General features: G+C 41.1%; 1 protein-coding gene across 1 annotated transcript in view; it reads right to left on the bottom strand.

Moving 5' to 3' along the window:
- The window catches only part of hcn1 (hyperpolarization activated cyclic nucleotide-gated potassium channel 1), a gene marked incomplete at both ends in the record, with an annotated part of 103,730 nt that overhangs the window by 53,627 nt on the left and 24,832 nt on the right, over positions 1–25,271 (bottom strand). The window contains one exon of the mRNA XM_084046604.1: positions 765–926. Within this exon, the coding sequence (XP_083902730.1) occupies positions 765–926 (162 nt within the window). The remainder of the gene's footprint in view (positions 1–764; positions 927–25,271) is intronic.

The following is a 25,271-nucleotide window of genomic DNA, read 5'->3' as shown; positions in this document are numbered from 1 at the left end:
GGGTCCTTGGCCTGAAAAACGTTTCTATTATATGTCTTTAGTTTAGATTTTGTATGCCTACAGGGCGCAACCTACTATCTGTGTGTAACACTTTTAAAATGAACATCTCTGACTCTGACGCTTGGACACGCTTGGATACAATTACACAACTCTTTACTCCTCTGGACTAACAATGAGGGCAATTCTGTGAGTCCCTGATCGCATGCTTTCTTTCAAACAAGCATATTCAAAAAGGGATAGTTCACTCCCAAAATGACTTTTTCTATCGATTAGTCACCCCATGGAGACTTGAATTCATGGATATATTTTTGTTTTTGTCACATTCCTAAGCCAATAATTTGATGACCGCCAGCGGTTCCGGTAGGAGATAAAAAGATTCTCCTTTGTGTATCCTACCGGAACCGCTGCCTACCGGTCTGCTGGTCATGAAATTATTGGCTTAGGAATGGGACAAAAAACAAAAAATATCGATGAATTCAAGTGTCCATGGGGGTGACTAATCGATAGAAAAATCTTTAAGTTGGCCATTGTGATTCCAAAGATACATGTCTAAGTAACACAAATCATAGATACTGCAAGAGTCTTTTGCACACCTGAATAAAAACATATTTGTGACAGGTGCATAGGCTAAATGAAACCATCTATGAAATACTGTATACACACTGTTGTACACTTGATAAATACAGCATGTGTACGACAGTGATTCCACTGTTCATAAAATATGACAAAATAACAAACAAAAGTGAAGAAAAAGCAATACTTACAACCATACCGTTTAGCGACACCCAGCAATCGGGAGGGAAGTCTTGTAGTAGCGGCACCAGGAACTGTAAACATCCATCCCAGTGACACAGGAGCAGCATCATGCCTATCAAATTAAATATCCTTACCACAGCACTAGCCAGGTCATAGGTCATATGGAAGATCTGCAAGAGAGACACAACAGAGGAGAGAGAGAGAGAGGGGGGGGAGAGAGAGAGATTAGTAATGAAGGAGATTTGTGACATTCAGTAAGAATCATTCAGCATTCTATATAATATGCTAGTAGTAACTGACAAGAGACCTGTTCATTTGTTTGTTTTGCTAACCACTTTCACCCTGGTGTCCCTGTTTTGGGCATATTATTTTTCAAATAGTATTTTTTTCCCCCCAACTTTTTCAAAAATAGCAAAAGTAGCAGATCTCCAAGCACACAAGGTTGTGAGCTTATAGACTGGCTACGTTTTCCACTGCTTAAGTGGCTAATATTTTTGGGACCTCTAAAATCACAACATGCTGTATGCTGAACCTGTAAATACAAAAGGCGGCAGAGACTCACAAATAGGCTTGGGCGGTATCTCTGACATTCTTTCAGTATACGGTATATGACGGGATTTGTGTAAAAACTTTTAAAAAAACAACTAAAAGCTGGGCTGCTGGTGATAGACGTCAGTGTATAGGTTCATAGGCTCTGTATTTCTATTGCGCACCCCTTCCAGCTATTACACTGGCCCGAAGAGAAATGAGTCACAATAAAAACAAACAACTAACTAGGGCAACATAAAGTCAATCTGTGAGTCAGTGGCAGAGAGAGAGTAGAGCTAAACTACAGTAGTGTATCAGTGGGCTGAACGGAGATGATGTGTGGGTGGTGGTTTTAGACTGGCAGTCAAAATGATGTGGCTAATAAACTGCTTTGAAGAAGTAATCTTAAGATCAAGTTACAGTATATGTGGCAATAATATTTTCATGATTCCATATCTAGGAGTGTCCGTATTTTTTTGGTATTGAAAATCATACCCTTCAGGATTCCAAAATACCCTGGTATAACGCAATACCTTCATACGGCCCAAACCTACTCACAGCAGAAGATAAGTTGCGTCTGTTTGGCCACCAGATAATGTGGCTTCCCCGTGCTAGGCAATGTATCTGTGAATACCTACCAGTGGTGTAAAAAGTACTAAATGTCTTTACTGAAGTAAAAGTATCAATACTGCAACGTACTGTAGGAATACTCTGTTACAAGTGAAAGTCCAAAATTCTAAATTGACTTGAGTAAAAGTACAAAAGTATTGGTATCAAAATGTACTTAAGTACCAAAAGTAAAAGTACTAAAATGTTTGAAAATAGCAGATCTACAAGCTCACAGAGCTTGTAGATCGGCTATTTTCAAATAGCCTAGGTATGAAATAGGGCTAAAGTGGTTAATGTATGTTTCATAATATAATAATGTATATCTGCAAAGTAACTAGTAACTCAAGTTCTCAAATAATTGTAGTGGAGTAAAAGTACAGTATTTGCCTATTGGTAATACCTAAACTAAGTAAACTAAGTACATTTACTTGAGTAAATGTACTTAGTTACTTTACACCACTGATACCTACAGTATATACACACAGAAGCTGAGCTATACATAATTCAGCATGGCATCTGTCCAAAACAAACTGACCCAGAGTCAGGTAAAGACAGGTACAGGACATTATAGCTGCTTTTGCTCCCCAGAGTGAGAGGTGTTCAGAAAATAAGTCGAATGGAGCAGGCGGTGCAGCAGACAGTGGTGAAATGACATGAGTCAAGTGCTACTGAGATAATGACTGTTTATTCAGAGCAGGAAGGATCTAGAATAGAAAGTCATCAGTGGAGTGAGTAGGCATGCCTGCACTGAAAAGAGCTTTCACTGACATTAGGTCTGAACTGAGACAATCTGCTCACACCTGGATGGCTATATTGCTAATTCAGAGCCCATCATTAATACGAGAAATCCATTACTTCTCCTCTGGTGGGTTATTCCATCATCCTTTTTTTGCCAAAAGCAATAAAAGCAATATGGGGGAAATGGTCAGTGGTGACTGGGATTTGCATGATAAATCTGACCTATTGGCCATTTTTGTTGAAACACACTGTATTGTTAAAGGTTTCCTCTCTATCAAATTAAAGACATTAGTGGATTCAGTTAATTGTAATCTATTTTAAAGTTGATGGCACTGTTCTCCCCATAAACGTCCTCTATTACTAATGTGTGAATTTCAGGATTTTAATAGACCTCTGAATGATGAATTATTTTAATAGGCTGTTATATGGTGCACGGCACCGCTATGACAGGTTAATAGGTTTTCTTAACCTAACAAATCTAATTGCCAGTGAGGAATGCTAACTTTTTTTGTTGGTAGGACTTTTTTTAGATTCTACGTTTGCAGTGTAAAATACATATTCAAATTCATGTTGTTATACAAGTTATTTAACAGAGGCCCTATTACCAAGCATTGTACCCCTCGGTACAGTTGTTTCATAATCAGTCATCATCATTATGCTAATCAGTATGCACAAAACGAGCTGCCACGGTAATTCTGCCATAACACAATGAATAATTTCCAGAGTCTAATCTTGAGGATTAACCACTTATGCCCTATACTTTTTCAAGTGACAAATAGCAAAAATAGCTGATCTTTGCATATCTATTTTCAATAACTATATATTTATTTAATTTTTAAAACACATTGTAGAAATTTGGCTCCCTCATGAGCTCAGGAAAGATGAAGGATAAAGCCTCTACTCAACAAATGACTAGTTTTCCAGACAAAAATAGTGTGAAGAACAATACTACCAGAACAATATTCTTTGGACAGATTAATAATGGTCGAGCTGACTTGCCACAATACAATGTGTCACATTTAGTGGAACACACTCTGGCCACATACCATTAATAAAGGTGGTGGTGGCATTATACTTTGGGGTTGCATTACTACAGTAGCTGAGCCTGACCAGCTTGTCATTACAAAGTCAACTAATGTGAAGCTATCGGTCAACATCAAGATGGCTGAACGTATGAAGGGGTTCTTTAAGCAATTCTGTAATTTCCTCCCAGTCGATGAAAGACACTGCAAGACAATTGCTACTAGGGTAGGAATGTCATATAGGCCATGACCACCGTTGCCCCTCAGTTTGGCCTCATGCCCCTCAAAAAAATTATGGCCCACCTGCACTGGCCCAGCTGATTTCACGGTTTTCTGCTCTGCCTCTTTCCTGTCAATGTGGTTTTGAGACACCCGTGCTTTTGTTGAAATTTGTCAACAAGATTGAAGATGTGTCACTCCCGCTGACATCCCATCCCCATGTTCAAATGAGTCCAAGAGCTATGAGTATGAACTTATGAATCTAATTTCTAAATACCAGTACAATTATTTTGTAAAATAAACAGATAATTGATTTATTCATTACTGATACATAGTAATGATAATACTATGTATTAAAAATAAAATCATCCCTAACCCTGAAATTCAATTCATTATTTATGGTCTAATTTAAAATATATATATTTGACATCCTTGCTGCTCTGGCATTTGGCATTTATGCCCTCAAACTAATTTACAACACCAAAGGTCAAGTGGCCTTGCCCGCAAAATGATGAAATTCCAGGCCTGCTAGTAAGCACCAGCAGGTGAAAGGTGACCATCATTCTTCTGGGATTTGGATAAACAAGGTATGATAAATGCACAGTGCACTTCATTGTAGATTATGTTACAGAAAAAAAGAAAGAAAAGAAATGACTCAGTAGTTGGGAAAGACGACTGTGTGTCTAAAGGGAGGCTGACTAATCGGAGTGACAGTCTGGAAATGACCGGGTGGGTCTGAGCAGTCAGTGTGTGTGTGTGTGTGTGTGTGTGTGTGTGTGTGTGTGTGTGTGTGTGTGTGTGTGTGTGTGTGTGTGTGTGTGTGTGTGTGTGTGTGTGTGTGTTTAAATGAAGAGATAATGTGATACAGAAAGACTGACACAGCAGGGTATAGTGTCAAAGACAGAAGGTAGCACCGGTAGCTGACCGGATGGTGCGTCAACTTAGCACATAATTGATAATTGATCATGAAGTCTGTCTGTCTGTCTATCCGTCCATCCATTCGCCCGCCCGCCTGTCATAGAATGCAGGATCTTCAGCTGCTGTTACATTGGCGGAGGAGAACTTTTGAGTTGTTACACTTTTGACTGTGTTCAATATTATCATCAGTGATCACTCATGCATTTCCTTGTCACTCAGTTCTGCTGATTTTCTCTTTTCCCATTCAGCTCCAAATGTTTCTAATTTGGCATCTTAAAGCTTTCTCTACACGACTCTTTTGTCTTTTGTCCTCTGCATGCCTCTGACTGTAGACATGGACCTGTACTGTAAATAATGCACACCAAACAAAGTGACAAAGGCTATGCGACTCCCTTGCTGATATACTGTACAGTGCAAGCAGTAATAAGAACCTGGGCAAGATGTTCTATCAAGGTGGTCTAACGTAATAGGTATTCCACCATTAAATTCAGAAACACATTGATGTGTATGAGATAGCAATGTTGACATGTGTGCAATGACAACCAAAATCGTTGATGAAGTGTATGGACATGAAGGGCTTACATTGTATAGCTGGACCTCTCACAGAACATCAATAGACATTAGCTTACGATAGGACAGACCTTTTTCACGGCAGCCATATTGACATTAAAAAGCTGTTCCATTCAGGTTGAACAGAGTCAGGTTGCTGCTATTATGCTTGTCAGCTCAGTGACTTACACTAAATGTAACAGAGCCTTATATCATTGGTAACACCTGTGTTTTACCCTACTATTTCTTGCTGATATGGCTGAAGTGAAAAAGGTCTATTATAAAAGGCAGGTTATTTGCACAGTATACTGTAGATGTATTGATTTCCTGAGTGCTATAGGTTCCAATGTATCAGAACAACTCAGTTGTACAAAGTTGTAGGCCTGTCGCAATTACCTCGAGTGAGAAAGACAAGGGGAGAGAGAGAGAGACAGAGAGAGAGAGAGAGATGGGTGAAGGTTGTAACATGTGGGTGCATGTTTTCAGGCGAGCAGGGATTTAACCTTGACAATGTCATGCCTTGATAGAAATACAACATACAGGAACTGTCAATAAGAAAATCTTCTTTTTGACAGATGTTAATATATTATGTAATAATAATGCCACTTTAAGCTCAGTGATGGCTGGAAATCTTTTTCCTTTAAATAATGCAATGATATCACATAGGGAGCACCTCTTGTAAATTAGTAGTAATTCTGAATATGTCAAATGGGAAGGGAAACAAAACGAAATGGAAAAGGAATGATATCCAGATTTATCTATTTTTTATGGGAGCCTTGTATTCAGAGGGGTATCTGTTGGACGTGTCATTTTTGTATGAAGATGCAACAAAGAAGTTATGAAAGAGAGAGAGAGAGAGAGAGAGAGAGAGAGAGAGAGAGAGCGAGTGAGAACAAAACACGTATACTCTAAGGAGCTACATACGGTATTCTTGGATAATGTCTTGTTCTGGCTTAATAATTTATTTTCAGTATATACCAGCCAACATTTTTTGGCACAATCACTTTCAACTCAGGGCATGTCATTATAGCCTGTGACACTCCTGTAACCTCAGTGACGCTGGCCGGCCACACAAAGAGCAGAGCAGAGGACAAGAGGCTGTGCTGATGCTCAGATATGATTCAGCTCATCCACAGGGAGATGCAGCGCGCTGCCCTGGAAGGCTAAAATTAGCCGTAAGCTTACAGGATGGCTGTCGCAAAGCACCTAGTACCCATCCTGCTGCCTTACATCTTTATTCTTTTTTTAGCAGTCATATGTGTGCACGCACGCACACACACGTGTGTGTGTGTGTGTGTGTGTGTGTGTGTGTGTGTGTGTGTGTGTGTGTGTGTGTGTGTGTGTGTGTGTGTGTGTGTGTGTGTGTGTGTGTGTGTGTGTGTGTGTGTGTGTGTGTGTGTGTGTGTGTGTGTGTGTGTGTGTGTGTGTTTTATTTGTCACAATTACCTCAAGCGCAGAGAGAGAACAACAAAACACATACTGTATACCCTAAGAAGCTACATACACTATTCCTGGATAATGGGACAACGCTGAAAAACAGGAAGTGGCACTTAAGCCCCATATTTCACACGAGACAGAAATAGAGGGTCAGACGAAGAGGGCTCGTCTTCACTCTCCGCCGTAAATATTAGAAAACACCTCAAAAGAGACGTCAAAAAAGAGAAGGAAGAAAGTAAAACAACGTTGATGAGGCTTACTCTCAACTGTTGACTGCAGTTTCAACTTTGATTATGTCTGCATGGGCGACAAAGAGGCCCTGTCAGCCTACAGTACGAGTTTCCAGGGACCATTACACGTCACCGAAAAAAGAAAAAAAAAACTCTGTAATCTTCTAGGCCATGCTGGCTCATTGTGAGAGGAGACAGGCGTTGTGGAAACTAGGACTGTTTTACATATTTCACTATTTGTCTGGAGGTTCAGACCGTTTCATCAACAGTAAGAAGAGGTAGTGGCAACATGTAGACAAATGTTGGGCCTGTGTTTAATAATTTGAATATAGACCATGAGATTTGGGAAAACGTATTTGGCTTTGGGTCATGTCTAAACATAATGGTTGACACTGTATTCCTTGAATCTGAGGTCTGTCTCCACAACAAAGCTATCGTGTGAAATTCCCTGTGTTCCACAAACTAAGTAGATTCTAATGAGAGATGGCATGATTACTGGGAATAATACAACTGTATGCAATGACATAACAACATCACTCCATCTGTATTGATACAAAGAGACTAATTCATCCATACTCGTCTCTGCATAATATGCCAAACAGAATTATGCGAGTGCAACCTCCCCATAATCCCTAATTAAGGCGTTTATCTCACACTGAACCCCTTGTGGCAGAGGACAAAAAAACGAGAGTGAATGAGAAGAAACAGACAGAGGCAAACACAGGAGGCGGAGGAGAGTTCCTCGGCGATGATGTTACAGTACGTTGACAGATCATGACATAAGCACAGGTCTCCTGTCAGGCTATGAACACAGAACACATGGGGGAGAGGTGTTAGATGGACGCAGAGGAGCATGGCTAGATTGCTTGCCAACAAAGTTGTAGAGGCCTGTGCCAATTTTCTAATAATTGCCTGACCGCAATTATTTGAGCCAATCGCAATTATTTTTGCATTTATCGGTGGTAAACAGCTGGATACACAGAACGGAAATCATTTCCCACTTTGTTTTCCACGTTCTCTAAACAACTTTCAAATTGGAGTCCCTATTTTGGGCATTTGGGGCAATTTTAAAAAATAAAATATATTTGGAAAGTATAAAAGTATTAAGCATACGGCCTGTTTTATTATTTATTTTTGATAATTGGTACCAATGTCAGTCATTTCTTTGTATATTTCAGTAATAGGCTTTATATAAGCTACTTATCTGCCCTGTGCAATTAGTGTTTACAAGGCCTATAATGCAAACGGAAATTTTATAGAAATTGTACAGAAAATGTATAGTTTCAATATTCAGTGCCAAAAACACAATTAAACCACTCATCACAAGTATTTGACAATTAATCGTCAACTACAATTTCATGATAGTGAGTGACAGACAGCTCTACAAAGTATTGTATAAGCCTGCGTTCACTGAAAGGGTCAGAATGCATCGTCATGATGCTCTCCCACTAAGCTCTCATAACAGAATGACAGTAGGCACTAGGTAGTATTGACACAAAGCCAAAAGCCCCATCAATGCTCTCAGCCAGCAATGGCACAATGCTAGCTTAAAATTAAGTCCATCAAGCTTAAAATTGACCTGATGGGTCAGAAGTCGGCACAACCTTCTAATACGGAAGTGTTTAATGGCCAAGATGTGACATGACAGTGTTGCAAGGTCGTACATTGGTCTTGTTCAGCCAGCACTGCACTGATTAACATTGTGGTCCTCCGCATCTTTAGCAGTACTGTACAAGAGTGATTCTCAACCTTTTGAAATTCAAGGACCCCCTATTTGAAATGCATTACACCACAGACCCCCATTTGATTTAACCCTGATCTAAACTGTAAAATCCTCAGTGTTAATTTAACTAGCCTACATGTACACTTGCAGAGTTACAGTCCCGTAAGGGTCCATTTGGACCCCTAGTGGTCCCCAGACCTGACATTGAGAATCAATGCCATACAATGTGATATGTAACCTTAGGAAATTAGCATCAAGCCATGTCAGTTTATGATGCATTGACCCTGATGGGAATGTCAGGTTGCAGCAAAAATTCCCATCATTGCAAGGTTTTAGTCATAGGGATTACATACATACGTATATAGTTATATGAGGGGGAGGGATTACTAGTGCGTATGTTTTTGTTCTATGTAAATGCAATACTATCCATTCATGGAGAATTATCACATAGTAATTCAACATTCAAGAAATATAGTAAGTTCATCAGCAACTAATGAATACTGTATACATGTTTTACTGTTAATAGATTGCATATTCCTTATTCTATCCACGGTTTGACTGTTCATATTCACCCATACAACTGGTGATAGATTGTTCATACTTTGACTACATTTATATGAATCCTGTCCTGTTAATAGCTCAAACACTATGCAAGTTGTCCAAGTGCAGAAACCCAGGCAAAACTTAAAGCTTATAGTAAGCATTGCTATAAAAGGGTTTGTTCACTAACAGGGGTCTCCCTGTCTCTCCAGCTCTTTAGTAAACTGAAAATACATTTTCATGTGGGACACCAATTTCATCGACCCAGGAGATTTAGCCAATTTAGCCAATTTATCAGCTCCAGTTCAAATATTGCCAGTAAATGTTTTGTTTCATCACTTTCAATTTCACTTGTTTATCCTATTTGTTGTATTGCCAATATGGCCTGTGAGCGTGTAAAACCGGAAAAATCTATAAATCAATAAATAGAAAGAAAATTGGATGAAATTGGTATTCTGACCTGAAAATGTATTTTCTGTGTACTAAAGAGCTGTAGAGACGGGGAGAGACCCCTGTTACTGAACAAACACTCGACTACAGCAAAGATTACTATGGGAATACAGAGCTGTTTAATACTTATTCTAACAAAAAAATATCGCTTACAGCACCTTTAAGATGGGTATAAGATTAGATTTTTGACTTTTTTATACATTTGCCTTAATGTCTCAATAATGTTTGTGTCACTGACAGCCTGTCAGGAGAAAGTGTGTCCTTCGGGCTATAGTGTCCCTATTCTGGGGCGAACATTCTGCTAAAGTATCAGTGTCCCGTTGTGAGCTTGTAGATCGGCTATTTTCAAAAATAGATTTGGTGTCGGGGGAAATACTAGCGGACATAGTTCCCTGGGAGACCCTAGTCAACTAAGTATATAAGTGATTCACGCATATAGGTTGTAATATTTACTATTATGTCACTGAAGCCTGCCAGGAGAAAGTCCGTCCATTTGACACCCTGTGACTGCCATCATACATACAGTAGGAATTGGTCATCATCAATCTGTGCAGTGCACCCTTTTTCATCTTCACATTATACAGTGTGTGACCTCTGTCTGACATAACCACATTAACCCTGGCGTCCCTATTTTGGTACATGTTGTTCTAATTATGTTTCACAAAATCATCAAAATCTCTTCGAAAATAGCATATCTTCAAGCTCACAACGTGTCGTGACACGTTGTGAGCTTGAAGATATGCTGTTTTCAAATACGTATAAAATAGGGCTCAAGTGGTTAAGGTTAGCCAGGATTAGCAAGGCTCTAATTTAAAGGGATTAAATCCACCGGTGGCTATTACATTGAATGATGGCAAAATTACTTCCAGGAAAATCTGGAATTCTTCTGGTTAATGTCATTGTGTAAATGTGCTTCTTTTGAATCACAAAATTACAGTTGAACTGCTTTTAAAAAAGTGGTTGTCCATAAAGAACTTAAGAATTGACTACGGAAAAGACAATGATTCACTCAATATATGTCTCAAAAAAGACAATGATAATTTGAATTACCTTAAATACTTTCAATGACACTGTTTAACCACTTAAACCACATTTTATACTCTGTCATACAAAGGCTGTTCTACAAGCTCACAACACGTAGCCATGTATAGATTTCTCTATTTTTAAGCTTTTTGAAGATGTTTTTGAAAATGTTCGCCTATAATGGCATGCCCAAAGTAGGGCCACCAGGTTGCAACCCCATGAACCCTAGCATCCTTATTCTGGGCATGTCATACAGTATAATAGGCAAACATTCGGCTAAAATAGGCCAAAATAGCCAATAGCCTCTGCGTGAAGCATTGTGATCTTGTTGATCAGCTATTTTCTGCAAATAGATTTAGTGTAGCGGGGAAAAAGGAGGGGACCAAGGATAGAGCCCTGGGGGACCCTAGTACTGTAGGGTTTAAGCGATTAAAGCGGAATAGAATAGAATAGTTATTATTCATTTGGTGATGAAATTGTTTTGTAATCAACAATAATTTTTTGAAAAGCCATCAAATGATAATGTTGCGGGCAGTGGAATAAGACTAAGCGCTGTGTATTGGGTCAGTGGTGTGACAGAAATGATACGTTCCCACAATCACTGTAACGTTGAACACTTACAATCTCTTCTCCTTGCACTCAGCTCTAAAGCAGGGCGTTTTAGTTAATGGGAGCGCACAGTAATTTGTAGTCAGAGACTTAATTAAAAGCCAGCAAACGATCGATAGGACCTTACTGTGGGGGGGGGGAAACGTGGAGTGATCCATTAACGGAACACACAGCAGGGTATGTTTTGGACGGAAAACCATTATGTCGTCACTGCATGTATTCTTAGTCACTAAGTGATATGAATTACCATTGATTAGACAGAGAATTACATCCAAGTAGCTAATCTAATTCATCACATAAGAAATGAAAGGAATAACAGAAATGTCACATTTAGAATTAACTCAGTTTGAACCACTGTGTTGTTGTTACATATTTGTGTTTATGTAAGGGTTCTATCCCATATTAAAATTGGCTTAAGGGAGGACTGGCCGGCCAGCTGGCGGGTGGGCAGGAGAGCGGACCTCTGACGTTACTCTGACGTTACTCTGACGCCACTCTGACTCAGACATAACCATGAATGAATTCCATGAATTGAGTATGTGAGGATCCCATTAGAAACAAGCCATTGCGGCTTTCCTGGGCAATCCATTTTAGTTGACCTTGTATTGTAAACTGTACTTCCATGTGCTTTTTCTCTGCAAACTTCTAAATAAAGTATTCAATCCATAAAAACAAACCAGACCATACATACAGTCAGGAAAGGCAGGACCACGACCACGTCTCTCTGACTCAGACATAACCATAAACAAACCAGACCACGGCCATGACACTCTGACTTAGACATAACCATAAACAAACCCTATACGCCCATATATACCGTAGGCATGTCACTATGACTCAGACATAACCATAAACAAACCCGATATGCCCATTTATAGGCATAAATGAAGATCCGGTTGTCCAGAGCCACAGATCCGACCTCTACATGCACATACCTGTATATGGTCATGTGCATATTATAATAATATGGGACCCATCCGACTATGTCCATATGGGCATGCCAATGTACAGGGCATGGGCATATACTAATGACATCAGGGACCTCCATATATAGGCATATATAAGGGTCACAGGTAGACAGACAGATACAACTCTAAATGTGCTCACATTTTATTTTTAATTGGGCATACTCTTTCATTCAGCTCTAAGTTATACAAATCATGGTACAGTATGACAGTTTCTCAATGAATTAGTCACACAGTAGACTAATCAGTCATGACTGACCAGAATTGACACAACAGAGATATCCATAACAACATTGTTTAGTTTAGTATGAGGGAATGCATGGAGGCACTTCTCCAAACAATGTTCGTTTGTGAAAAAAAGATTCTTCTAACTGAGTGGTTCTCGATGTGAGGTACGGCCGGGGAGCCCAGGGGTCCTTGAGTGGGTTCCAGGGGGTCCCCAGAAAAATCAAAATCAGTTTAATCACTTTAACCCCATATACGGTACATCAGCTATTTTCCCCAAATCTCGACTGTTTTTTGAAAAATGTGGAACATTTTGGAAACATTTAAACAACACAAATCTATATAATATTTTGAGCCATCTGGCACAATATATTCTTAGATGGGGGTCCGCGGCCAAATGCATTAATCCTCCTCAAAGTCCTTGAGAACCACTGTATAATACGAGCATGTCACTTGACAAGAACACCTGATTTTAGACCGACACCAAGTGTAAATGACTGTTAAATGGAGCAGCCCTGCTTCATCGACCCAGTCTAGCCCTGCATCTGCCAGCCAGCAGTGGCCCCTGTAGCTTATTAATGGCTCTCATTGATAAACAGAGTTCACATTCCAGGCAATATCACCTTTTAACTTCACTGAGTTTTAGCTGTTTCCATGTGTATCTCTACACATTAGCGTTTTACGCTTTATTGTTGAACTTGTAGATCTGTTATTTCTTGACTAAATGTCACCTACATACCCAAAAGAGGGTAAACTTGACTAGCACAACTCTTAATGTATATAAAGCAATACCTTGCACATTATTTGAACATAACTGATATCAAAATTGGGCTTACTGAGTTTCAAATAAATCTACCCAGGAGGCACTATATTCTTCAAAAGGTGGGTCTCATTCAACATACAATTGGAATTGTCTAAACAAAATGTTGTAGTTTGTAGTTAAGTACTTGGATACAGAAATCAGGGAAAGCAGGTACTGATTTACTGAAGCCAAAACAATATGAGAACCATTGCCACAGAGGTTTGGTTATGCCAATTTAATTTACCATCCAGGCTGACTGGAGCCAAGAGTCGGAGGTACTCAACCATGGCCGTGCAATTAACCCCAACGACCCCTGTGTCAATTGTAAAGCATGCAGTCACTCAGGGAGGATTTTCTCCTCCAGGTGATGGCTGTTCCATCTCTCCATCCCCTGAGGTTCGCAACCTGGGTGTTCTTCCACCTCAAAAAACATTTCCAGACTCCGGATGTCACTCTCAGACTCTGTTGCTGAGACCCACGCTTTCATCTCCTCCCGCCTGGACTACTGTAATGGTGTCCTGTTCAGGCTCCCTAACAAAGCCCTCGACAGACTGCAGCATGTGCAAAACTCAGCTGCCAGAGTGCTCACCAAAGCCCTGGGAGCACATCACCCCCACCCTTAAACACCTACACTGGCTTCAGGTTAAGTTCCGCATCAATTACAAACTGCTCCTCCTCACCTCTCCATGCCCCAGCCCCACGGTGCCAGACCTCCTCCAGGATTACACCCCAGGGCGGAACCTGAGGTCCTCTGACTTGGGGCTCCTCTCCATCCCTCACACAAATAAGCGGACCCTCTGTGATTTCAGTGTGGCAGCCCCAACCCTCTGGAACTATCTCCCCATGGAGGTGCTAACATTGGACTACATAAATCCAAGTTATTATTGCGACCGTAGGTCGCACTTACTACAGAAAGCTGCTCCAGGTGTCCGTCACTCCGTCACTCCGTCACACACGTCACACTTTTGCCCTGCTCATATCTCCGCACCCATTGCCCCGATCCATGCCACATTTTGCACACACACTCCTTACCTGCCAAACTACACCCTCCAAGGACCCCCGGAGCTCCAGGGACCCCCAGCTGCCTCGGGGACCCCCAAGTGTAAAAAATGAGCACATGTGGACAAATTACCAAATGACCACCCCAACGGGGCTGCTCACGGGGCATTCCCGGGGACCACCCACTCCTGGTGCTCCAGAACGGATGCAAAAGTGGTGGCGCCCCCAGTGGAGGACCCCCCGCCACTGCAGCTCACATAAAATGCCGTAACTCGGGGGCTTGCCCCCCACAAACAATCCCTCCTTTCCCCTATAAACACACTCTCTCTCCCACACCACACACACACACACCAACAGCCCTTGCCTGCACACCTTTGCTTTTGGTCTGCCATACGACTGCTGAAACCTTCCCGCCACCAAACAAAACTATCCATTGCCCACACAACTAGGAACCAATCGCCGTTACAGCCCTCTTCTGTATACATGTGACCTACGGTCGCTTATCTCCCGATTAGGGAGTCTTACTTGTTATTATTGTTAGTGACTTAGTCACTCAGGGACATTGATGTTCATAGGGCTGATGCCTATTTTTCAAAGACACAGTGCAGTGGTGATTTCAATGCCATACACCTCCAAACTGCTTGTACACCACACTACACCATCAATTAGTTGATGGTTTCACACACATACACACACACACACACACACACGTCACACACACACACGCACGCACGCACGCACACACGCACACACACAGAGTCTGATCGTACTGCTGAGCACATCACATTGGAGCGTTTGACTCACTACAGTGCCTCTGCTCTCTCTCTCTCTCTCTCTCTGCCGTTGTGCATCTATTTTGGTCGTGTGAGCGTGATAACCTCAACACTTCTGCTCAGCCATGATCTGAGCACTTGGGAGCAGCAGCAGCAGCAGCATCATCAACCAGGAGCAGAACTCAGGCTCCACAAGATCGGACCACATGCTTTTATACTTGGGACTACTCTGGACTTTAAAGGAATAGTTCACCGTAAAAATTACTTATTTTCTATCAATTACACACGTCATGAAGCCTTGAATTCATGGACATTTTTAAGTTGTTGACACATTCCTGACCAATAATTTGATGATCGGGTGTATATCCGGTAGGAGACTCAAAGAGACTCCTTTGAGTCTCCTACCGGATACATTAGCATCTTGCCGCCGGTAATCAAATTATTGGCTTAGGAATGCAACAAAAACAAAACAATCTCCATGAATTCAATGCTTCATGGGGTGTGTAATTGATAGAATATAAGTATTTTTTGGGGTGAACTACTCCTTTAACTATAGCCATTATTTTATACTTTGGCTATTCAAAAATAGCAGATCTACAAGCTCATAGCACGGCACCGAGTGCCACGCTACGAGCTTGTAGATCTGCTATTTTTGAAACATCTTGAACATTTGTGTAAATCTTTGAATACATATATTTTTTGAAACAACATTTTTAACTCAAATCTTTGCTTCTGGGGGTCCCTGAAACGACATATTTTGATGGGGATCGGCGGCCAAAAACATAATTTCTGGGGTCCTTGACATGAAAAAGTTTGAATACCACTGATATAACAACATATGTTTTTTCTAAAAAAAAACGTGCTAGGATTTCTGTAAGATCGGCAAAACATTTCATGATTTTTCAAAAATGAGCTTGTATATCTGCTATTTTTTGACATAGTATAAAATAATGGCTATAGCTAAAATCTAAAATGACACAGTATGCATTGGTTGAATGGGTTAAACCAGTGATTCTCGAACATTTTACATTTCAAGGACCTCCAGTTTGACATGCATTAGGCCACGGGCCCCCCATTTGAATCAATTTGCAATCTCTGGGACCCCAATCTACACTGTGAAATCCTCAGTGTTAATTTAACTCTGAGAGTTAAATTACTCTCAAAGTTACAGACCCATGAGGGTCTCCACTGGGGACCCCTGGTGTGTCGCTGGACCCGACGTTGAGAACCATGCAGCTTTTTAAACCACTTAAGCCCTAGCGAAAATAGCCAATCGACAAGCTCACAAGGCGTTGCTATGCTACGCTATATGACAATCTTTCTAATCTAATGACGTGCCCAATACAGGGATGCCATGTTGAAAGTGGTTAAAGACACAGCTCTGGAAGAGAGAGAATGCCTGCATCCGTTAAATCAACCCATTAAGAAAGCATCTGTCATTTTAGATTTGTCAAGGACCACCCAAAATTATATATATTCCCCCCCCCCCCCCCCCCCCCTCCCCCATCTCAAAATATTTTGTTCCAGGGACCCCCAGAAGCAAAGATTTGAGTTAAAAATGTATATACAGTAAAAGATTTGCACACATTTTCAAGATATTTTTTCTCCAAAAATAGCAGATCTACAAGCTCTCTGTGCCACGCTATGAGCTTGTACATCTGCTATTTTTGAATAGCCAAAGAAGTGACACAAAAGTGACACAGATGCGTTCCCGGATTGAATGGGTTAAAACCTCACCAATTTGGTGTTTTGGAGCGACCTGGAATTGCTGAACGTAGCTTGATTCACTTCAGAAGGCCCTTTCAAGCCACACCTCAGATTTAACTAGAAATATCTGTTGTATGCCTCCACCAACCAGTTGCCATTTACATCTGTGTCCGTCCAGACTCATATAGTATGTAGTGAATTAATGCTTTGAAGGAAAATTTAATGAACATGTTTTGTGACCTTGATCTTTGACCATCTACTGATAGTCAGTTCATCTTTGAGTCTAGTCACGAAATTCCCTCGAGGCATTCCTGAGATATCAATGGTATAAAAAGGTGTGTCGAGTTAAGAGTTGGTAACGTAGAAATGTTCAAGCCATACAGCATGCTTTGCTTATGTCAGACGAAGGGCGCCAGTCTCCAGGCATTCATCTTACTGTACATCTAGGGGTCTAATGCGAGGCATTGGTAGGGAGAAATGCATCAATGCGCATGATTTCAATCTGACAAATCCTTTCTAGGGTCATGCATAGAAGCAGAAATATATTCTATATGGGGACATTAGGAGGAATAAACTAAATGTATTTATTGCGCCAGGAGAAGGTTGAATAGGATTGCACTATCGATTTGTGCTTGTAACCTGAGACATGGTAACAAAATAATAACATCAGCTACAAAGAAAACATGTAGGCAACAAGCTTGTCATCTCTGGACGCATCTCAATCACTGTACAGTGCAATATTTATTTAGCAAGCTGTTATAGTACTCATGTTTCACAGTCAGACAGTGAAGCTTACTGAACCTGCTAGTTGCTGGCACAATCAAAAGTAACCTAATCGTTTTTGAAGGTTCAAGGCTACATTTAAAACAGTGTTGTTGGCTCAATATTCCACACTCACATCCCCATACAGTACTTTAAAAGTAAATAAATAAAAATACTAACCCTTTTCTATTACAGTAAAGAAATCCAACTTGTGTTTTGCAAGAACATTGTTAAGCACTATAAGCCCTATATACCTTGTCATATTTTAGATTTTCTTTTATGTGGCTTTTTTTGTGGGTGGGGGGGGGGGGATTTTTCGGCTGTTATGACATGACCCAAAATAGGAACACCAGGTTGAAAGTGGTTAAATCAATGTCTTGAGGCCTTATGATGCACTAAGACACAGACGTTGAGATAACTGCGGCAAGGGCAGGGAGAAACCTAAAGCACGCCAACATCTACCCCAGGCACAGCTGCATGCCACCACAACCCAGAAACAGGCCCCAGAATCCATTCTACCATGCTAATTATAGCAGAGAAAAAATTACCACATGTAAAATATTTATAGGATGAGAGAAGGCATGACATCTCATGGATTTGTAGGCCGGGCTATCAGCCAACACTCAGCATGCCAATCATTTGATATTCTTATTCTGTTTGGTTGCAATGCATGGCAGAGAGTGAGTGATTCTATTTTTGGACATAAATGTTCTTTTGAATGGTTCTGTAGAACTTATCAGTGATGCATCAAATATATTTACTGTATGTTATTACATTCTGTATTTATATTACCTTTGTTTCTTGGATGGTTTGATTATCCTCTAGCATGTAAAGTATTGTATTTTGTGTGAGTTAGTGATACTACATTAACATATTGGGTGCCAAAAACGTAGATCTACGTTTTTACGCCAAAAACGTATTTTGCAAATACACCCGTCGAGCGCCATAACCGTGCAAATTCTTTCTTTTTTTTTTTTATTCCACAAGAGGGCTCTAACGCAATTTAGGAATGATCCTAGGACACTGTAAAAAGATGTGGACGGATGTGACATCATCACAAAAAAAACGGACGTCCATTCGTCCCAATGATAGGATCTTTCATTGGGGCGGAAAACACTTTTGTGGTGAAAACCAGCCATTTTCGACGGGCGATCGCTCTAAAATGGCGGATCGCGGTAGAAATGTTATTGTTCCAGTCGATAGACGGACCCCTACCCCATCGCCCGGATACTTTTTTTTTACATCCGGGTCCTCGTTGTGGCTTTTGCAGCTGTCTAAACATCGCCAAGACACGGTAAAAACGCTGGCACTCTGAGGATGATTTGGATGATAATACCTGGCACTCAATGTGTTAATAAGAGCTATTATGATGTACAGTAATACTATAGGCTGAAGGGGGGAATGCATTAAAGGACCATGTTAATGCATAACTGCTATTGCGGTAGAGTACTTGGGCTCAGTGATGCTTTCATCCAGGGTAAACATGGATTCTAGTCAGCTCATTAGATTTCCCAAACAAGCTTATAGTGTAGTAATTGGTTTGGAACAGGTGAGAACTAGTTAAGCTCATTAAAGATTGAATGACGAGCCCTCCTCCAATTAACTGCAATCTACCCTGCAGTCAAGATGGAACCTGCTGGATTAGTAATTGATAAAGAGAGATAAAGAGGAAAGCTGATTGATGGAGATGAGCTTTAAGACAAGATTTACTCACTAACACACACACACACACACACACACACACACACACACACACACACACACACACACACACACACACACACACACACACACACACACACACACACACACACACACACACACACACACACACACACTCACACACACACACACACACACACACACACACACACACACACACACACACACATAAAATAAGCCTTTCAGTTAGAGTTAGTACGTACGAAGTGAATGATCTATTCTAAATCCCAAATCATGATTCCAGGAAGGTGTAGAGATTAGCAATCTGTGCGTAGTCGTGCAGTTGTGGTGAAGGGGCCTGCGTCATACACAGCAAAATACAGAATGTTTATTTAAATACAGTTAAACTCTGAGAGCTAAAGCTGCAATCTGCACCTTTTATGTCCGACCCGGGATTCGAATTTTTCTACTACTCAATCCTCGCTTGTCAAGGGGAGATATTATGCGCTTATATGAACTTCAGGCAGTACTACAGTACCTGTCCAACGGTTTCCTAGCCATCACCGTTTCATTCTTTAAAACAATTTCCGGATTGCAGCTTTAAATTAAACGATTAAGCTGCAGCAATCGAATCTGGGTGATGGTGAGATGAAGGATTTTCAAGCGCTCTATTTTCATATTTATTTTCCTGTATTGTTAAGTGATTTTTTTTTATGATATGAACAGTGTTTATTTGTATTTTAAAACCCAAAGGCCGATTATACAGTACCAGGCTGTATTTGTAAAATTGCGATTGTTCTTTAAACAAAGTTGTTCTCAAAATGAAAGTGAAAGCCACCATATAACAGGACATCGTGCTAGAACAATTCAGGCAACAGCTTGATTTATACTTCTTTGCACACAAGTGTCGTGCAGCGGAAATAGCAGACCTACGGTACAAGCTCACAACGTTCATTGTGAGCTTGTAGATCTACTATTTTTGGCATGTGACACCGTCCTACGAGGGGAGTATAAATGAAGCATGAGAAAGATAAATGTTGGTAGGGTTCAAGAGATATGAAGAGAGACAAAGATACACAGAGAGAGCAACAGACTGCTGGCAAGCAGGCAGCAGAGGGGAGAGAGAACAAGAGGAAGGGGGGCCTGTGTTATTTGCTGAGGAGACAGTCAGGGAAGATTAGTGCAAGAGGGATTTGAGTGGATTGCACAGCCTAACCTACTGCGTTCCTGTAAACACTGGCAAGATGAACTCTACCCACCAGCATACAGTACGAAAAAGCAGTGACATGCACTTCCTCATATAGAGTGCTATGATTAATGAACCTCGCACTAAACTTCCTTGGCTCACAATCATAGGGGAACCTCTTTTGGTCCTATATAGCGCCTATCTTAACCACTTAAACCCCATATGGGTGACCGGAGTCCCTCAGGGATCAATACTAGTGTGTTTTCTCTTATTGTGGGGAAAGCATTCGCTGAAAATAGACGATCGACAAGATCCTGGCCCGGTCAACATTAGATTCCACGCTACGCGGCTGCTGGTGCTATATAGAGCCATTAGGAGGTGTCTACGCTGAAAATCCAGGAGAGAACCTCTAAAGAACCATGCAGGGTGGGGCCAGAGCTGAATGGGTAGAGAGGCTGCCCCGGAAACAGAAGGTCTCTGGTCTGTGTTTCAAAGTGTGCCTGAGCAAGGCACTCTCAACCCCTAACTGCTCCCTTGTGATACGGGAGCAGTGCCGACTACTCCTGATACTATAGGACGGTTTAAATGCAGAGGACTAATTCCACCGTACTGGATGTGCAGATGTACATCAACACATACCACAAAGGAGAGGGTCTCACAACAGATGTTTCTGTAACAATATGACTAACTCCATGACATAACAAATGTAGTATAATCTGTACTGTATTCTAGGGACATAACACATGTATTATAATCTGTACTGTATTCTAGGAATGCATATGCATTCATTTATTTTAACCACTTTCACCAAAGCCATATTTTATACTTCGTTGTACGACAGTGTTGTGTGAAAATAAGCCCATCTACAAGCTCACTACTTATTGCAGCACGTTGTGAGCTTGCAGATCAGCTATTTCTGCAATTATTGATTTTCTCTGTTTGTTTTTAAATTTCAAGGGCATATTTTGGGCATTTTTGGATGCCCAAAATAGGGATGCCGGATTTTAAGTGGTTAACATTTCACGACAGTGGGTACAGCCGTTGTTGGAGCCGTATTGTCAGTGCAGCCATATACTGTAATGGTGCACAGAAAAGCATCAGAAATGGTTACGCTGTCTTAGGGCTCATTCTACTACATTAGCTACCTCATGTAATGGCAGTGCAGAGAGCTATATTCCTCCCATTAGTAAGTATATATATAGCAAGTAACATACTGTTAGGATTTAGAAAACATTTTTGTCTCCGCCAGGAGACTATGTTTTCGTTCTCGTCCTTCCGTGTGTCCACCAAGCTAACATTGGTCAAGCTTCACGTGACACGTGACAATATGTTGAAAGGGTGTGCTTTGATTGGCTCGCGAGACGCATGATGAAATAGAGACCTATAAATAGGTGTGTCACTTCAAAAGATCATTTATATCTTTTGAAGTGAGGTACAGTAAGACAGGATTAATCAGGAACAGTACTGGCGGAGACCTGTGCTCCGAGGAGCACATTTTCTAGTTAGATATGTATTTGGCCGCCGACCCCCATCTCAAAATGTTTTGTTCCAGGGACCCCCCAGAAGCAAAGATTTGAGCTACAAATGTTCGCTTTAAAAATATATTATATATATATATATATATATATATATATTCAAAGATTTGCACACATTTTCATGATTTTTCCAAAAAATAGCAGATCTACAAGCTCGTAGCGTGGCACTCGGTGCCGCACTATGAGCTTGTATATCTGCTATTTTTGAATAGCCAAAGTATAAAATAATGTTTCTGTCTTAGGGCTCATTCTACTACATTAGCTACCTCATGTAATAGCAGTGTGCAGAGACCTATCATTTCTCCCTTTAGTAAATCCCCCCCCCCCCCCCCAGAACATTAACTCCGGAGATGAGAGACTTAATGCTTCACTAGTTACTTGGTAATGAATTAATTGACGCATGGCATCATTACAGTATCTCAGTTTCCCCCGTCCCAACCTAATTTAACAAACAAGGCCTCATCATCATGTGCCTTATGGAAATTCAGGAGTCAATCTGGGGTACTAGGGAGAGGTTCCAGTTGGGAGAGGTTCCGTCTTCACCTGTCTACCAGGGATTCCAACTAGCAGTTTTTGTATAGCCTACAAATACAAAACAAACACGCCCCCCTGCATGTGCACATACAGTACATATATAGCCACACATTAAACATACACGCACACACAGGCACACATAAACCAAGGAACAGAAGTAACCCAGATTAGCCTAATCTCTGCACTTATCACCTTTAGCCCTCCCCAGGTCTATATCTGTCCTCTGTCTGGTTACTGTACCATTACACGCCATCCATCAGAGGGATAGGAATCACTGGGGGACTCCCATAAGAGATGGACAACAGTCCGCAGTTACCCTCACTCACAATTTCCTTTTTTTGGTGTTGTTTTTGTTTTATTTAGCCAAGGGGGAGGGGTCAGTCTCTAGGGGTAAAGCAATTCAAAATATGCTATTAGATGATAAATTGTGCTGAGAATATCTTCCACAGTTCACTGCACCGTACCCTTTATTGATTTGTTTTTCAACACGGTGGTGCTGAGACAGCGATGCGTCAGGACCAATTTTTTATCTCCCATTGTGCTAGGTTAAATAAATGTGTAGGAGTGAGCACAACAGATAAGAGGCAGAACCCAGACACGTAGTGCTCTTAAAATAACTTATTTTTTAGAGGACCAACGCAATTTGTTGTGAAAGGTTTGTGGTGTTTATACGTCTCTGTGGATGTTTAGTCGGGTGCCACGAGTTTGATTTGAGTGAGAGGTTGAACACTGCGGTTTCTTTCTTATAGTTTTCCTCCCAATTTAGTAATTATTATGCCAATTAATCCTCGCCACACATTTCTCACCTGCCAGTGAGGAGCCTTCAACGGGAGGACATAGCGTCTCTGTCCTACTCCTCCCGTTCAGAATCCCTAGACTCCGTAGACTCATTCTGATGAGCTCACAAATATCCATATGGATCAAAATGTTTAGGAAATGAAACAAAGGTAAACCGAAAGCTTTAATCACATGAAGCGTAGTGTCCCTATTCTGGGGCTGAACATTTGGTGAAAATAAAAGATCTACAAGTTCACAACGTATCGCTGTGCAACACGTTGTGAGCTTGTAGATCGTCAAAGAAATTTGTTGTAGAAGGAAAAAGCAGCGGACCTAGTATAGAGCCCTGGCGGAACCCGGTCAACTAAGTATGGGTTTAAGTGGTTAAGACATACAGTAAGCTTATGTCTACAACAGGGTTACTCTCCTGTGTTTACAATACAGCTGCCACGACATTACAGTTAACACATTGAGTGCCAAAAACGGTCCGGACCGTTTTTGAGAAGCTATGCGTTATGTGCCATAAACGGTCCGGACCGTTTTTGGCCCATTTTTGTTTTAATATATTTTTCCCACGTGGGGCGCTCTAACAAAACTTTGGGATCATCCAAGGAGTCTCTAAGAATGAGAGGCCGCATGTGGATCCAATGTTAACTCCTTGACTAAAAGCTTAATATCTCCTATTTCTTTTTAACGTGTGGAAATGAGCCGTTTTCGGTGATCACTCTGCAATGGAGGATCACGTTAGAAATATTATTGTTCCAGGCGTTAGTCGGGACCCTCCGCCGTCTCGCACGCAGGCTTTGTTTACATGCGCGTCCTCGTTGGGGCTTCTACAACACGCAACATATCAGCGTACAGTAAGTGGATGGAAGATATGCTGGCACTAGCTGTACCCTATTTTAATAAACCTCTGGCACACGATGTGTTAAAGTAGTGACATTCTTTCTTGTACTAATTTCTTGAGCTTCCTAAACGTTGTGGATAGAAAAAAATATAAGCTTCAAAAACTGATTAAAGTAAAAAATATAATTGTACAGTACAGTATGTCCCCTCGAAAGTAGACCAAATAAATCACAGCTCACAATGCGACATGCATTATGTCACAGAACATCAACAGCAACCAAGCAATGACAAAAAAAAAAACACGATTTTTGTAATCCATTTTTTCACCCGGTGCCAATGCCTAAGCTGTAATCCTGGGCGCTACTCTCCCTCTGCCAGCCTGGGGAGAGCCCGAACTGAGCTCATGCTTTATTGACCACATTTCTGTGGAACCCTCTATTCTTAGTAAAACAGACCTGAGTTGCAACTGTACTTGGTGTGCTCTTTTTGCCCTCTACACCAAATCTCTTCATTGAAAATAGCCGATCTACAAGCTCACAACACGTTGCAACGCACCGCATTGTGAGCTTGCAGATCTGCTATTTTCAGCAAACGTTCCACCCAGAATAGGGATGCTGGGGTGTTGTGAGTGTTGTTTTGTAAAGCAGTTTTGTATTCATGGATCAAGTATTTATTATAACCATATAACCGTGCTAGCTGTCATCCCCACCAGCAGCCACCCTGGGCAAGACCTGGGATGTTGGTTGTCTAGGAAGTTGACAACCGGAAATGGTTTAATTTGGCGGAAGTACCGCCTAAGGAAATGACGTTGATGCTTTACAAATCTGTTAACATTCTCCGTGAATGAAACGAGTGTTGTGATTGGTCAAAAAATATAGTTTCCGGGGGAAACGGAAATCCGTCCACTCAGGACTTCCTAGACACTCGATGCTTTAGGTCGTGACCAGGCTCTTCTTTTCGCAGATGAGTGAGGCTGGGACCGAGGTTAACCAGCAGCCAGTGATAAAGATAAAGATTGGATTATACTCTATGATTAAATTATTCTTCTTTGGGGTTTTTTTGTTCACTTGTTTGATCCCCCCTCCCCCTTCCCTTTCTTTTTTTCTATGGAAATAACGATACGATGTGAACTATGCACAAAAAACTA

Source organism: Gymnoscopelus microlampas (assembly GCF_963454915.1).
Source record: "Gymnoscopelus microlampas genome assembly, chromosome: 21".
Classification (NCBI taxonomy): Eukaryota; Metazoa; Chordata; class Actinopteri; order Myctophiformes; family Myctophidae; genus Gymnoscopelus; species Gymnoscopelus microlampas.
Note: the sequence above shows the minus strand (reverse complement) of the source record. Positions and strands in the feature narration are given on the sequence as shown.